Source organism: Ailuropoda melanoleuca, chromosome 5 (assembly GCF_002007445.2).
Source record: "Ailuropoda melanoleuca isolate Jingjing chromosome 5, ASM200744v2, whole genome shotgun sequence".
In the NCBI taxonomy this organism is placed as follows: Eukaryota; Metazoa; Chordata; class Mammalia; order Carnivora; family Ursidae; genus Ailuropoda; species Ailuropoda melanoleuca.
Window position 1 is genome coordinate 79,618,065 of NC_048222.1, and position 16,661 is coordinate 79,634,725.

The window sequence follows — 16,661 nt, forward strand, 5'->3', positions numbered from 1 at the left end:
AATGTTATGCATTTCCATGCATTTGCATACACATAGAGCCATCAATAAGGAAACAGTTAAATAAATATATGCATCCTATACGATACAGTGCAGCAGTTTAAAAAACAAACAAAATACAGCCATAAATGACCTAATATGTAATGAACCCAGAGCATATTGTTTTCTCATTCATTCATGGCATATTCATTTTCTCATTCATTCCTTCGTCGTGGCTATACCGCAATATATTTACTCAATTTACTACTGACAGCATTTATAATACAAAAAAAAAAAAAGAAAAGAAAAAAAAAAATCCCAACTGCAATATTCTGAAACATGCCTTTTCATGTCCTGTGTGAATATTTCTCTAGTACAGATAAATAGAAGTGGAGTTACAGGTTCAAAATCCTTACTTACATTGGATAGTATCTAGCTCCTCAATTTTTGTCACATAGGCAAAAGGAGAGGTTGGGAATCTCATTGCTTTAATTTGTATTTCTCTAATTTTAGTGAAACAGATCATATTTTATATGTTTATTGGCCATTTATGTACTCTTGTATATTTCTCATTCTTCTATTAGCTCATTATTCCGTGGGGGGTGTTTGTATTTTTCTGCTTGATTTGTAGGAACTCTTTATAATCCTAGATATTAATCTTTACCTATCATGCAACTTGCAAAATATTTTCTCTTCCTTCTCTTTTGAATTTTAGCTCTGATTATGGTTGTTGCCAGCAAATTAAAGTAATGCCCCCTACTTTTTTCAAACTCTTTGTAACACTATTATTCTTATTTTTTTTACATTTTATTTTTAAGTAATCTCTATACCCAACGTGGGGCTTGAACCCACAACCCTGAGGTCAAGAGTTGCATGCTCTACCAAGGGAGCCAGCCAGGTGCCCCCACTATTATTTCTGTTAACAACATAAAAGGTGAGAAAAAGTTTGAGATGCTTTCTTTTCAACTAAAATATTTCTTTTTTTTTTTTTTAAAGATTTTATTTATTTATTCGACAGAGATAGAGACAGCCAGCGAGAGGGAACACAAGCAGGGGGAGTGAGAGAGGAAGAAGCAGGCTCCTAGCGGAGGAGCCTGATGTGGGGCTTGATATCAGAATGCTGGGATCATGCCCTGACCCGAAGGCAGATGCTTAACGACTGTGCCACCCAGGCGCCCCCAACTAAAATATTTCTGCTGTTGCTTTCTGGGAGCTGTTTTTCTTAGGAGGCAATTGTCTTTTCTAACAAGTATTGAAGGGCAAAGAAAATTTAAGAGATAAGGGATTAACCAGTAGCGTGGAACAGGAAAGGAGAGGAGTTTTTCAGTTTCTCTTATTTTGTTTGTTACTGTACAGACCATTAGATAAGACCACGTGCTAATGTATAAACAAAAATGACATTCTATGGCCAAATATCTTTTGGATTGTCTATCATTGGATAGGTTTCATCTTATATCTTATTCACAATGTCCAGATTATTTAAAAAAATGACTGTACTTCTAATACTAGATTGAGCTTTAAACTGATAATTGATCTCTACAATGAATAGTCCAAGCAATGCTAAGTAAAAAAAAAAAAATTGTATACTTATTTTTCCTTTCTTTTCGTGGAAATGTATTTCTTATGTTATCAAACGCTTATGGTGTTCCTGAAACATAAACAAAAAAACCTAAAAACCAAAATGCAGGGGCGTCTGGGTGGCTCAGTCAGTTGAGCGTTGGCCTTCAGTTTGGGTCATGATCCCAGAGGTCCTGGGATCCCAACCCCTTGTCCAGCTGTCTGCTCAGCTGGGAACCTGCTTCTTCTTCTCCCTCTGCCTGCCACTCCCCCGCTTGTGCTCATGAGCTCTCTGTCAAATGAATAAATAAAATCTTTCAAAAAAATAAATAAAAAATAATAAAAACTAAAATGGACAGAGAAAATTAAATAAGGCAAATTGGAAATATGCCCCTCAAACAATTCATGTGGCTAGTGTGCAGGTATATAGATTACCACACAATATAGTGAATTTGAGGATTAAGTTTATTGTGGGACAAAAGAGAAAAACCAGTAAGTATCATTTATTCATTTAGAAAGCATTTATTAAATGCCTGATAGTGTCGAAGACTGTGTAAGGAGCAAGATATACAACCATGTCTTCCCCCTGTAAATTAATCTTTTGGAGAAGAGAGATAATCAGTGATCTTTGCAAATATATTTCTATTAGCTATGGTAAAAGAAAAGAATAAACAAGATCTTTTAAAAAGTGCGAAGACCTTGAATTTTGACAGGGTGATATCAAAAATACTTAACAACTGGTGATGCCACCAACCAATGAAAAGTTGGTCACGCCAAATACTGGGTGAACACTAGCCTTGGTTACATTAATTAAGGGATTTCCACTGATAGTATGTGGAATGATTGTGTAAAAATAGTCGTTCTAGGGGCACCTGGGTGGCACAGCGGTTAAGCATCTGCCTTCGGCTCAGGGCGTGATCCCGGCGTTCTGGGATCGAGCCCCACATCAGGCTCTTCCGCTATGAGCCTGCTTCTTCCTCTCCCACTCCCCCTGCTTGTGTGCCCTCTCTCGCTGGCTGTCTCTATCTCTGTCAAATAAATAAAAAATCTTTAAAAAAAAAGTCTTTCTAAAAAAGTCTCATTTTAAGTTGTTGGTAACAGGTATAAAGTTAGTTTTAAAAATGTAAATAGGATATGAGAAAAACTCAGCTAGATTTTAAATTTTTAGTATTTTTCATCTCTTAATTTTTATCATACTTACTTTATAAAATTTTATTATTATTTTGAATAGGTGATATAGTCACATGATTAAAAAAATCAAAAGGTACAAAAGGCTATTCAGCTAAAGGAGTCCCTTCCACCCTGTCCCAGATTCACAGTTCTTCCTGGGGGAAACCCTTTTCTTGTGCATCCTTCCAGATATACTATGTATATAATCTTTTAAAAATTTACTTAGGTTAACAAATATCCTAGACTGGAGCTTGTAGACCAATACAAAAAAGAATCAGTGACCAACTAAGACAACCAAGAACATTAAGAAATAGTATTTTACGTTAATCTTAGTGCAATGGTCTGAATGTTTGTATCCCCCCAAAATTCATACGTTGAAACCTAACCCACAAGGTGATGGTACTGGGGGTTTTGGGAGAGGATTAGGTCACCAGGGCACCAGGGTAAAGCTTTCATGAATGAGATTAGTGTCCTTATAAAAGAGACCCCAGAGAGCTCCCTCTCCCCTCCTGCCATGTGAGGTTATAGTAAAAAGATGCCCATCTATAAACCAGAAAGTGGGATCTTGCCAGACACCAAATCTGCCCTTGCCTTGATCTTGGACTTCCTAGCCTCTGGAACTATGAGAAATAATTTCTGTTGTTTATAAGCCACCCGGTCTGTGTATTTTGTTTACAGCAGCCCAAACTTCTCTAAGACACTCAGGAAAATGAGTTTCAGTAACTCATAGGAAAGGGTGTCCCACCCACTGTTATCTTCCAGGTCAGAGATGTTCCCTTTAGGAAAAAGCGTTGACTGTATGCTTTAAAGATGGGATATTTCAAGTTGATTACACATAACAAGAGTTAAGAAATCTAAGTATAGTTTTTTTTTAAAGTAATCCTGATTTATTTTTTAAACTAGGATATAGTTCACATGCCATAAAATTTGGCATTTTAAGTGTACAATTCGGTGGTTTTTAGAATAGTCACAAGGTTGTGTAGCCATCACTGCTATCTAATTCCAGAACATTTTTGTTATCCCCCAGAAGAAACCCTATACCCATTACCATCAATCCCCCAGCCCCTGGAAAGCACTGATCTATTTTGTGTTTCTATGGATTTGCCTATTCTGGTCATTTCATATAAATGGGATCATATGATATGCAGCCTCAGTGTTTGGTTTCTTTCATTTAGCGTATTTTTTTTTTTAAGATTCTCTTTATTTATTTGAGAGAGAAGGAGAGAGAAAGCGTACAAGCAGGGAGAGGGGCAGAGGCACAGGGAGAGGGAAAAGCAGACTCCCCGCAGAGCAGGGAGCCCAATGTGGGGCTCCATCCCAGGACCCGGAGACATTGACCTGAGCCACCTAGGCATCCCACACTTAGCATACTATTTTTAAGGTTCATCCATATTATAGCATGTATCAGTACTTTATTTCTTTCCCCTACCTTTTAAAATTTTCTTACCTTTAAAATATTTTTTAAATATATATATAACATAAAATTTACCATTTTAACCATTTTTAAGCGTACAGTTCAAAGGCATTAAGTACATTCACACTGTTGTACAGCCATCACCCCCATCCACCTCCAGAACTTTCTCATCCTCCCAAACTGAAACTCTGTACATGTTAAATAATAATTCCACACCCCGGTAATTTCTATTCTACTTTCTGTCTCTATGAATTTGACTACTCTAGGTACCTCATATAAATGGAATCATACAATAGTTGTCCTTTTGTGTCTGGCTTATTTCACTTAGCATACTGCTTTCAGAGTTCATCCATATTGTAGCTTGTATCAGAACTTCCTTCCTTTTTGAGGCTGAGTAATATTCCATTGTATGGATAGACCACATTGCGTTTATCCTCTCATCAGCCGATGGATATTTGGGTGTTTACACTTTTTGACTATTACGAATAATGCTATTAACATTCATGTACACATTTTTGCATGACCATATGTCTTCAATTCTCTTGGGTGGTAGAGACAGGTGGGGCCATAGAAGAATTTGATGAGTAGCCAACATTGCTCAGAGACTGATCATGACCCAGGGAAGGACAATGATCACTGGGACTCTATGTCTCCTTTGAGAAAAGGGTGAGGATGTTTTCAGTTGTGTAGAGGATAGTTGTGTCTTGTTAAATAAAAGCATAAAGTTGTTACAGTTTTCCTTTGGAAATTTAAGCATAGGTAGAAGGGTGTAGATGGATGCTAAGTAGCCCAATGGATGAACTGTGCTGGGTACCAAGCTGTCGTCTCAGATCCAACTCGCCTTTATAAATCCTACTTTGTGAGTATACCACCCTAATGGATACGTACAGAGAGTACCAGTCAAATTTCTCAGGCAATGAGTGATCACTTATTACTTTATGTTCAGACTGAATTCTTTGGGGTCTATGACAATGTGACATAACATAATAGAGAAGTAACTATATTTTAAATGGTTACCCATTTTCCAAGCAGAGCTCTTCTTTCTTCAAATACCTACAATAAATAAAAAGAATGGAATGATTTTATATTTCATGGCTCAAAATACCCATTATAAGATATCATTAAAGTATCAATAAATAAAAATTGACAGTCTTTTCATTATACCAACTGAGTATAAAAAGACAGATTTCGTTCCTGAGAGGGTACTTTACTTATTTTTAACTTGGAGACAATATCGTTTTTCTCAGTTTCTCCATGTGGAATAATTCATCTTAAAGAAAAAGTAACTTTTTTAAAGGCAAGAAATAAGAAAAGAATGGAATTGTAGAGTGACGTCAATTTTAGAATTTGAAAGGAGATGAGAAAACGGACAAAGGAAAAACAGGAAAATGGAGATCCTCCCCCAAATATCAATAGTATGAGAACCGGTGACGTTCATGAATGAGTTTGGCGTGTACATGCACTGATACGTTTGTAGGATTAGAAATTTGTGTACGTGTACCTCTGGCTTACAACTCAGTGTTTACCTGGGTGGGTCTGTTATTATACACTAGTTACTCAGACACCACGTCTTACTCATGTTTACGTCTCTACTGTAGAGGACGCAGCATAGTACGGGTACTTGTGTTTGCTGGATTGAATGAATTGGTTGTGATAAGGAATAGCTTTAGGGATGTATTGGTACAATGTGAGTGGATTTATGTATCAGTGTAGAGGTGTTTTTGTGAGCATCAGTCATATGTGTATTTGAATGAATGAGGAAAGGAGGCTGATGTGAGAATGTTTGGCGGAGGAGGGAGTTATGGAGAGAGGAAGCAAGGGAGAGTCATGCACAGATGTGAATGTCTCTCTCACTCCCACACTCAGCCCCTCTGTCAGCTTTCAAAATTGGGATTGATGTTTTTCTCTTCCTCTTAGCACTGTCTAAATTCTCCGGTGCTGTAAGAATGTTCCCACTTGGAGAGTAGCTAAGGCCCATTTCTTCCCTTTTTGTGGAGGCGGATAAGGAGCTGGTTTTATGCTTCTAACAGATAATGCCTTCCTTCTTTTTTTAGACTCTCAAACTCTAGTTTGAAAGGGCTTACAAAATGGGGATTGAAATAATTGGTTCAACAACAGGTTCAAGGCCAGTGAAATGTCAGTTTTGTTCCCGGCCAGAGAATCTCTGACATTACAGGTAGACATTTTTCTCACATTAGAGAAGAAGAAAAAGGATGCCCTTCTCCCCTGCCCCCTATTAACCCTCACCTGGGCTATTGGGACCCTCAAATAATGGCAACAGATAAACTTGGGATTTCTGGATGAAAATAGAAGAGAACCTATAGAAAATTTAAAAATGTGGATTCAGATATTTCCCAAACTCTTGCCCTCTATCTAACCAAAGCCTATCAATCATCTGTTGGTCCATTCAAGTCACCAGCACCAGCACTTCTCAGATGCCCAGGGGATTTAGCTCCTCCCAACTCATATTCCACTTATAACCCACACACCACATGGGCTTTATAGGGTTTGCTATGGCTCTCTCGTTGTCTCTGGTCATTTCATCTTCCCATGTGGATTATAACCACTTTCTCTATAATCTGTCTAGGTTGCAAGGCAGGCCCTCAACAAACACCTACGGATTGAACAACAACAAAAGAGCTTCCAAAGTCATAGAATTTTAGAGCTAAAAGGAATCGCTGAGATCTTTTCAATTTCCTTATTGGAAAGGACAAGCAGAGGCTCAAAGTCTTACATTTATAAATTTTTAAAAATCACTGGTTCTAGGCTGTCTGTTCAGCTCAACTCTGTACTGGGTTCCTCACTGGAACCTGTGGTCTTCCCTATCCTGACTTGCAGCCCTACATTTGCAGTAACTGCTGGGGGGAGAAGAAAATGTTAGGTCCCAAGACCACAAGCTCTTTTCAAAAGGAGGATGAGATGACCATCATGGTTCCCAGTGACAATTTGGGGCACTGGAAACAAAAGGGCATTGACTTGAAGAGGGGAGGATGGTCAGCGAGAAGGAAGTGGGAAAGGAATAGGGTGGGAGGTGGGGAGTGTTACTCAGGCTAAAACAGTAGTCTTTTTTTTTAGAGGGTGGGGAGGGGCAGAGGCAGAGGGAGATAGAGAATCTTAAGCAGGCTCCGTGCCCAGTGCAGAGCCCAATGTGGGGCTCAATCTCACAGCTCTGAGACAATGACCTGAACCAAAATCAAGAGTCAAACGCTTAACTGACTAAGCCACCAGTCATCCCTAAAATAATAGTCTTTCAAGGGACAATGACCAAGTCTAAGCAGGTCCAAGCAAATCCAGTTCTTCCAAAGGCATCTAGACCCAAGTAGAAACTGGTGGGAGTGAGAGGGGAAGAGGAAAACCACTAGACAACTCAGATCTGGTTCTGCCGCTACCCTGGCAAGAAAGAGAATTGGGGACACATTATTTGTGAGGGCCTCAGTCAATCTTATATTCTCTGGTTTGGAGCAAGTCTCCATTCCAAAGATTTGCAATTAGGTTTGTCATCTTAAAGAGCTGGAAAACAAAGTATTGATTCAAAATAGAAATATTAAAATGGATCTTCTTTCCTCGCAGAGCACTGCAGTTTGTTTATATCACAGTTTACTTGGAGCCTGCTGTTAAGTCAAAATCCTACGGTTGTTATTTTAGTCTGTTGACAGCACAGTTACATTTCACCATGTGACATCATTACAGCGTAGGAGTGAGACATTTAGGGGCTCCTAAATTATGACTGATTAATGGCAATGAGGTGTTTTTTCTCAGAACACCTTTTAACATGTACTGTACTACATATTGAAAAAGAAATGCTGGTTACTTTCAATTAACACACTAGATGACGGCGGGGCCTGGGTGGCTCAGTCATTAAGCGTCTGGCTTCGGCTCAGGTTATGATCCCAGCGATCTTGGATTGAGCCCGCATCGGGCTCCCTGCTCGGTGGGAGCCCTGCTTCTCCCTCCCCCACTCCCCCTGCTTGTGTTCCTTCTCTTGCTGCCTCTCTCTGTCAAATAAATAAATTTTTTTAAAAAATCTTAAAAAAAAATAGGACCTCAAAATTACACCAATCTTTGGTGACACATGCCCTATTTAGAAGTATAGAAAAACCCTTGAAATTATTGTGTGGACACCTTCTGACCAGCTGTATCTTTGGAGTCTATTTTTAATACCTTTTACACAGTCAGAATGTTAGATCTGGAAGCAACCTCTGAGGTAATCTGATCCAACATACTCATTTTATAAAGGAGGATGGTAAGGCCCAGAGAAAGTAAGTGACTTCTTCAAGTCATACAGATAGTCATCAGTGATCTGGAACCAGAATTTTCAATTCCCAGAGTTACTGTTCTCTCTTTACTTTTATTTATATTGTTTTTAGGTTGTTTTAAAATTTGAAATTGTAGAAATTTTATGGCAGTATGTAAAGCAAAAAAATGAAAGCTTTCTTCTTACAGGACCGCCTCCCCCAGTGCCATCCAACTCTTCGGGGGAAACCACTATTAATAGTTTCGTATTTGGGCGCCTGGTTGGCTCAGTCAGTAGAGCATGTAAGTCTTGATCTCGGGGTTGTGAGTTTCAGCCTCACATTGGGTGAAGAGATTACTTAAAAAAAAATAGTTTGGTATACCCATATATAAATTTAATGTGTATCTACGTACATTATACATATATATACATGCATATACACATGCACAGATTTTAAAAAATAATTTTACTCCAAACCGAAACCTAACTAAACCACAAAATAACTTTTGATAAAAAATGAGAGGCCTAGGAGCACCTGGGTGGCTCAGTTGGTTAAAAACATCCGACTCTGAATTTCGGCTCCTGTCCTGATCTTGGGGTTGTGGGATCACGCCCTGGGTGGGGCTTCCTTGCTCAGCAGGGAGCCTGCTTAAGATTCCCTCTCTCTCTGTCCCCACCCCCCCAAACAAATACATCTTTTTTAAAAATGAGAGGTCTAAAGAACAAAATAAATATTATCTCTAGAACTTATCATTTCGAGACAAAAGCTATTAAAAAACCAAGAGAAGACAATGTAATTCTGGCTGTGATGCCCTGCCCAGGATTTATTTGCTTACCTGCTGGGTGCGCTGCTGGCTGTCAGCCATGAACTTCAGAGCACCGCTTTGCTCAAGGGCAGGCCCTTTATGGGGCAGCTAGGATCTACTGAATAGTCAATGTTGAAGTGTATTTTTAATGTATGTATGTATGCAATCTCTACACCCAATGTGGGGCTCAAACTCACGACCCTGAGATCAAGAGTCAGGTGCTCCGCCAGCCAAGCCAGCCAAGCGCCCGGGTGTGGAAGAACAAAGGTTGATGGCTCCAGGGCCAGGCCTCCCTTCCCCTCCTCTTCTCCCCTCACCCACCTCCCCTCCTTTCTCTTCCCTTCCCTGGTGCTGATCCAGAGGGCCCTCCACAATCAATGCCCTACATGCTAATCTCAGAGTCGGCTTCTCTAGTAAACCAACCTGCAACAGGCAATCAGGCAATTAAGATACTTTTTTTTCTCCATAGCTGCTAAATCGATCAAGACTTCTAATTTTTCAAAGAAGATCTCTGAAATCAAGGCATCCAACAAATATGCATTTCAATTCAAGTCACTTTTTCGCATATGTATAAAGCCTTCACAATTCTAGGAGAAAACAGATTTCAAAACTAACCCCGAAGTTTTTTTAGGGAATGGGGGGAAAGCAAAGAAGTTGTTATATAAACTGTTGGAGTGCCAAGAAATTTACAAACAGGTGCTCAATAAATAGTTGTTGAGCTGAATATAAAGGGCTTTCAATAGTCTTGCCTGTGTTGCCAGATGAAGCCAGATGAAGCCAGATGAAGGCCAGATTCGTGTCTCTCATTCTCTGCCTTGCCTTTTGTTTCTCCTGGTCCCTCCTCTTATTCTGTGTCTCATTCTTCTTTCCTCACTTCTTTTATCTTTTTCCTTTTCAGTCTCTCTCCCTTTTATTTCTCACTATTCAATTGCTACACTGGCTGCTCTTTCTCTCTCCCCAGATCGCTCCTGTTTCACATCAGAGGAATAGAACAGGAAAGAACTGAACACGAGGGGTCGGGACTGATGCTCTCTCTCTCTCTCTCTCTTTTTTTTTTTGCCAGGGTGATTAGCATATCTGTTTGGTGTAAAGGCAAAGGGTCAAATCCAGACTAAGGTAGGAGGGATGTAGGGACTAGAAGGGGAACATCAGTGAAGGAGGTCCCAAGAGGATGGCTGAACTCTGACTCCAGCTTTTGTGCCTCGAGAACTATATCAGGCACTGGAAATACAGAGAGCAAAGACAGAATCTCAACTCTTAACACATTACAGTCGAGTGGGAAAGTGGGTACACAGGGATGAGAGCAAAGAGAAGCAAGCAGGAAGAGGCTTTCCAGAGAAAACAACCTTTGAGTTAGCTCTTAGGGGAGGCAACAAGGGGAGCAAAGGAGTAGAGGCATGAGAGAGCATGGGTTGTCTGGAGGCCACTTAGGTGGGAGGAAGCAGTGGCAGGCCTTGGAACTAAAAGGTTGGCGGAGGTCGACTTACAAAACGTCCCCAGTGCTAGGTGTAGGGGTTTGGAATTTACTCTTTGGAATTTTACGCTACTGTTATCAGTTTCACATGAAAGGATTAGCTTGGTATTTTACTTTATTTTTTAATTCTATTTATTTTTCTTTTTTTTTAGTTTGGTATTTTAGAAAAATCACTCTGGGACCAGAATAGAAGATGGACTGGTAGGGATAGAGGCAGTGAAACCAGTTAGGGGTTACAGCAGTGCATCAGGCAAAGGGTGATGAGGGTGTGAATCAACAAAGTGAAGCTGGAGACATATAGATGAATGAAGGAAAGGGGCCCAGGTGAAGAGGAAGACTTCTAGAACTTGAAAATGAATTGGGTGTGGAAGTGACAGGGTGCTGGTAGACACATCTCCCAGACCCTTCCTCTCCCACTCCTAAATGTCTTGGAATACTTAATGCCAGGTCTTCATTGCTCTTTCCTTGGGCCATTTCTCCAAGGTACGTTTGGAGCAAGACAATCTTGAGTAATGAGGTACTATCTCCCTTTGGGACCAAGAGCAGGCTCTTACTGCTTACTCTAAAAGCTAAGGATTCCCTTGGCTCACTGTTCCTCAATTGTGATACAAACCCATGGTGTGTGTAGTATTTTTCTAGGCCTTCCGGAGCACCCTTGTGGGACAAGGTGGGCAAAGAGAACCAATGCAAACGACGCTCCTGCTGCTTGCTGCACTGTGAGTAACGAAGATTTTTGTCTCTGACCCAAGAATCTTGTGTTTTCCTATGAAACGGTAGTGTCTTCTATGCCATAAGTAACAGGCTACATTATTAGCCTGTAAATTGGGGAAAACCAACACAGAGCTGGCAGGAAGAAGGATGATTTCTGGCATGAGTGACTTGGTGTAAAGTGATGCCTTCTACCAGGAGAAGGAACTGGTATGTAGGAGCAAGACAATGAAGTCAGTCTTACTGATGTTGATTGTTTTTCACTGGCAACTAGTGCGGTCCCTCTAATAGGTATTGATAATCGCAGCTCACTGACCTGCTGGTATATTCTGCCCCCAGCTGAAGCAGGAATAGAAATCCCCCAAGGCTGGCCAATCACACTCGGCATGATACCCAGCTTGCCACCTCTACAGTCCCTTGGTGTGTTCTGTTAGTGCTTTCCCAGAATGCAGGTGGGAAATAAACTTCTCAGGAGAAGCTGAGTAATGCGAGCAGTCAATGGAGATTTATTCATTTTATTTGGTTAAATATGCAGCATTATTCAGTAACTGCAACTCTAGTGAGAAAATCTTTTTCTGGGAATTCCTCACAGACTACCCTCACAGACTATAAAATAGCTCTGGTCACTTACCTGGTCATTCAAAAGCTGATGGTTTAGAGGTGTCCAGGTACTCATCTTTGTCTGCATTTTGGGACCATCTATGCTTTTTGGAGGTGCAAATGCCATCATGAAATAACGGAATATGCTTCCAAAAGAAAAACCATACCTATCAGAAGAAATAAATCATATGATCTTCAGAATACTAAAAATACTAATACCATACCATCTTTTAGTACATTGAGGGAGAGAATTGGGGGGAAGAACATTTACTGGGAGCATTTTATAGGTCAGGCACTTTATAAACATGCTCAATTAAAGCTCACAACCATGTGGTGAAGTGGTAGGTTTTAGCTCATTTTATAGATGAAGAAAATGAGGCTCATTGATGTTACACACCCTGCCTAAGTTTACACAGACAGTAGGTTGTGGAACTAGAAATCAGATCAGGTCTGTTTAAATCACTGCTAGCTAAGAACATACTCTAGTGGCCAGAAAGAAGTATTTTAATTTATAAAATCATAGTGCAATATAAAGCACTCCATTCTGGTCTCTTGGGTCTTTCTTCCTCCCCTCTTTGTGATATCTAAGTAACAAGGGTTCTAGCTTGATACCATATTTAAGAAATAGAATGGTGTAATGGACAAAGCCGAGCCTTTAGAGATGGGCAGATTTGGGTTTACTGGGGGAAATGTCCTGTTTTTAGGTGCCCAGTAGAGGTCTACGTTCATTTGATTAAAATACTTTAATTTCCATGAAGAATTACTTTCCCTTCATTGTTTAGAATCTGCTGGGTTGGTTAATCAGGGTGGCCTGCCCTTCGCCAGCCAAGAGCTGATCATGAGACCAAGCTAGGCCAGTTGGACAGACGCTGGCTCATCCTAACTTGACAGCTGAGGTGGTTGTTCACAATAGCATCGATGATCTGTTAGGTTGCTCCTGCTGCCTTACCCCTCAGAAGACCCTCGTCCTTTCTTACCCATTTTTTGTGAACCACATCATACCCTTGCAATAGATTTCTTCTTTCTGCTTATTTACTTACATTGCAAGTATTACATTTGCTTACATTAAAAAAATTACAAAACTGCTTACATTACACAGCTTTGATCCTGGCTCTAAAACTTACTAGCTGTATAACATTTTGCAAATTATTCGGTCTATTTGGGCATTTAATCTATCTGCATCTACCTTCAATCACTGTTCCAAAGATTGGAGAAAATGGGTCCAGCAGAGTGCCTGACAAATGGACAGCCTCAGTAACTAGTAACTTTCCTGCAACCTTTCTTAGAACTTTACAGAGTGCCTCAAAACCTATCAGAGATGGGCGCCTGGGTGGCTCAGTTGGTTGAGCATCTGCCTTCGGCTCAAGTCATGATCTCAGGGTTCTGAGATCAAGCCCAGTGTCGGGCTCCCTGCTCAGTAGGGAGTCTCCTTCTCCCTCTCCCTCTACCCCTCTCTCCACTCATGCTCTCTCTCTCTCTCAAATAATTAAATAAACTCTTAAAAGAAACCTATTAGAGGGCCATAGCAAAATATTTTAAGGTGGAAAATATTTAAAGCAGATTGATGATAGTTTCAATATTGCATCCTCAGAGTTTCTGCTTGCTTCTGCCTTCCTTCCTCTCTGAAAGTGGGTTTCATATCAGAAGGTGGTAGTGGTGACTGAGAGAGCCAGGCCTTGCTTGCCTGATCTATGGACTCCAAAAATTACTCTATAGCAGCAAAGTTTGGACAATTAAAAAAAATCACTTTTTGGCTGATATGGGATTCCCCAAAAAGCTAGATCTGAAATCTTTGAGGCTCTCCCTTGACAGGTAATATTCTCTCTCAGGTTTGAGTTATAGCTGAAGATAAAGCCAATGTTTGAAAACCACAGGGGCATCATTACACAATTCCTTCTTGGCAGTTGCCTACTGCCACCAAACCACTGGTATAAAGAGGACTCCCATCAACACTCACGTTCTTCCCAACCTCTAACACCTAATTATCTGAGTCACACATGTTTAGCCAAATTGCAAAAGGTATAAGAAATTATTTCATTACAGTATTATTAATTGGCAGCTATAAAAGTATGTATGAGTGGGCAAATTATAGATACAAAGCATGGTCTCTGAGCCTAGATCTGCCCAGTTAAAAATCACATATTTCTTTTTGTTTTGTATTGTTCTTATTTATGTTCGACCTTTCTTCTCTTTAAGCCAGTTGTTGTTTTTAATCTTTTTTTGGGGGGTGGTCCATAAAACTCTTCGAGAACATGATGAAAGCTATGAATCCTTTCCCTAGAAAAATGCACATGAACATAAAATTTTGCTTACCCCAGGTGAAAAACTCCTGCTGTAAGCTGAGAACTTTCCAGTTTATAGAGGAAACAAGCTAGGCACAATTTCTGAATTCAGACAAAGTAGCTTCTCTTGGGCTTCCCTAAGGCCCTGCACTGGCTGTTTTCTTTTTCCTGACTCCTAACAGTTAGAAATTATTTGAATTAGCTTTTCTTCAATCAACTTGGTTTTCAGGAGATGGGGCTGGCCAGGAGAAACAGCCCTCTTGGTAATACAGTCCTGATGAAGCATTCAGATGGGGTTGCCCTGCCCTTGCTTTCGCCATTATCCTTTTGTGGTTTTTTTCCTCCTCCTTCCACTCCAGAAGATGGGCAGTGTACAGATCTGCATGCACACACACGTTCACGGCATAAACACTCAGGACGATTACAAAGATAGACATTTTTATATAACATACACAAGAAATAACTGTCCCCACTCTGTCAACAAGACAAAGCAAGTTGTCTTCCTCTCCTTCCACAAATAAGCTTGCTGTTTTTTGTGTGACCTCTTTCTACCTTAATGGCTGTCTTTGTATGTTGATTGTTAATTTTTCTTTGAATGAAAAGGAAGAGAGAGGGTCTTTGGTCCTAGTGCTCAATGTATGGTTCTAGTTCCATGTTCAGCAGCAAGGATGGGTCCTCTGGTAAAGTTTCAGTGGTCACAAATCTCCAATCCCATTTTCTGAGCCATTCTTCACACTGCAACCATTATTTGACTTTACTAAGGACCTATTAGTCCTGTGTTAGGGTTACAAAGATAAGAGTCTCTGCTTTAATAGAGCATGCAGTCTACTGTGAGAGAGGGTTTTTGATTTTACAAAAAAATGTATATATTTAAGGTGTACAACTTGATGTTTTGATATATGTATACATTGTGAAATGATTACAATCAAAGTATTTTGATTCCACCCATCCATCACCTCCCATAGTTACCATTTGTGTGTGTGTGTGTGTGTGTGTTGAGAACACTTGAGAACAGTACTCTCTTAGTAGTTTTCAAGTATAAGACATATTATTATTAATTAAAGTCACCATGCTGGACATTAGATCTCCAGAACTTTTTCATCTTATAATTGAAAGTTTATACCCTTGGATCAATGTCTCCCCATTTCCCCCACCCCTGAGCCTCTGGTAACCACCATTCTACTAAGGGAAATATTTTTTAAAAGACCAGTTGAGGGGCACCTGGGTGGCTCAGTGGGTTAAGCCTCTGCCTTCAGCTGATTCCAGGGTCCTGGAATGGAGCCCCATGTTGGGCTCTCTGTGCAGTGAGGAGTCTGCTTCTCCCTTTCCCTCATCCTGCTGCTCTCCCTGCTTGTGCTTGCTTTCTTTCTCTCTCTAATAAATAAATAAAATCTTAAAAAAAAAAAAGACCAATTGATTGTGTTACTTTTCAGCTCAAAAATCTTCAGAGGATCTCTGATGGCTACAGCATAACCAGACTCCTTAGTATGGAAGTCTAGGTCCACTATGAATTTACCTCACTCTACCTTTTCAGCCTTCTCCTCCTCTCTCTCCCTTCATGCACTGTCTGCCCAGACACACTGAACTTTGGTACAAAACAACCAGTATAGAACTCTTATGCTTCTTTCCTCATGTGGTTTTCTTACATTGCTCACGTGAATCCTAATCCCAGTGCTATGTAATTAATTGGTGCTCAAATATTTGTTAAATCAATTGAATGGATGAATACAATAGAGGAGAAGCAGTTTAAAGATTAAAACTAACAGAAATGTAGGATAAAACTCAGAACATTATGAATGTTCTGGAGTTAAACTCAGGATTATCGGGGTTTTATTTGGAATTTACAGAGCAAAATAGGATTGTGTTTCTCTGCCAACACACATTGTGCATTGCAGTATTATCAGAGAAGGAAATGATATCCGGAAATTATCAGGAAACAAGGTATGGTTAGATTTAAATGCGAATTCATCTTATATTCAACTAGTTAGAAACAAAGCAAAAACTACACCAACGACAAAGAGCTAGTTTTTCATAGGCTTAGAAATAATAAACTGTTGTTGTTAATTTCGTAAGTATGAAGCATCTAGCACTTGAACTGCAGTTGATACGGAGCAAAATGTAATCCCCAGGAGGACTAACAAGGTTTGGGAGAGGCCCAGGAGGATCTCAGAGTGGAGCTCTGAAAAGACTCCCCATCCTTTTCATGCACTGCCCACTGCTCTCACCTCTTTCAGCTCACCTCCCTCTTCAAGCCTCAAGCGCTGGTGTTGCCATGGCAGCCTTTTCTTTGACCAGCACCCACCCTTTCTTACAGAATCCAATCACCACCTATAAATCCTTTCGCTGGCATCCGGGGTCTCTTAGGCAACAATGTGTGGTCTCTTGATTGGTCAAGAGATTCGCGAGGGCTGGCTCCAAAATTGGGCACACGGATAAAATT

The 16,661-nt window shown here is 40.2% G+C and overlaps 1 protein-coding gene across 3 annotated transcripts in view; it reads right to left on the bottom strand.

Moving 5' to 3' along the window:
- FBXO16 (F-box protein 16) overlaps positions 1-16,566 on the bottom strand; it is a 50,155-nt gene extending 33,589 nt beyond the window's left edge. For all 3 annotated transcript variants that reach the window (XM_011224512.3, XM_019799293.2, XM_034661344.1), the window contains exons 1-3: positions 16,447-16,566; positions 11,971-12,106; positions 5,135-5,170 (exon numbers count right to left, since the gene is read on the bottom strand). In XM_011224512.3, coding sequence (XP_011222814.1) covers positions 5,135-5,170; positions 11,971-12,069 — 135 coding nt within the window. In that variant the 5' untranslated portion in view covers positions 12,070-12,106; positions 16,447-16,566. The remainder of the gene's footprint in view (positions 1-5,134; positions 5,171-11,970; positions 12,107-16,446) is intronic.
- Between the last annotated feature and the right edge of the window lie 95 nt (positions 16,567-16,661).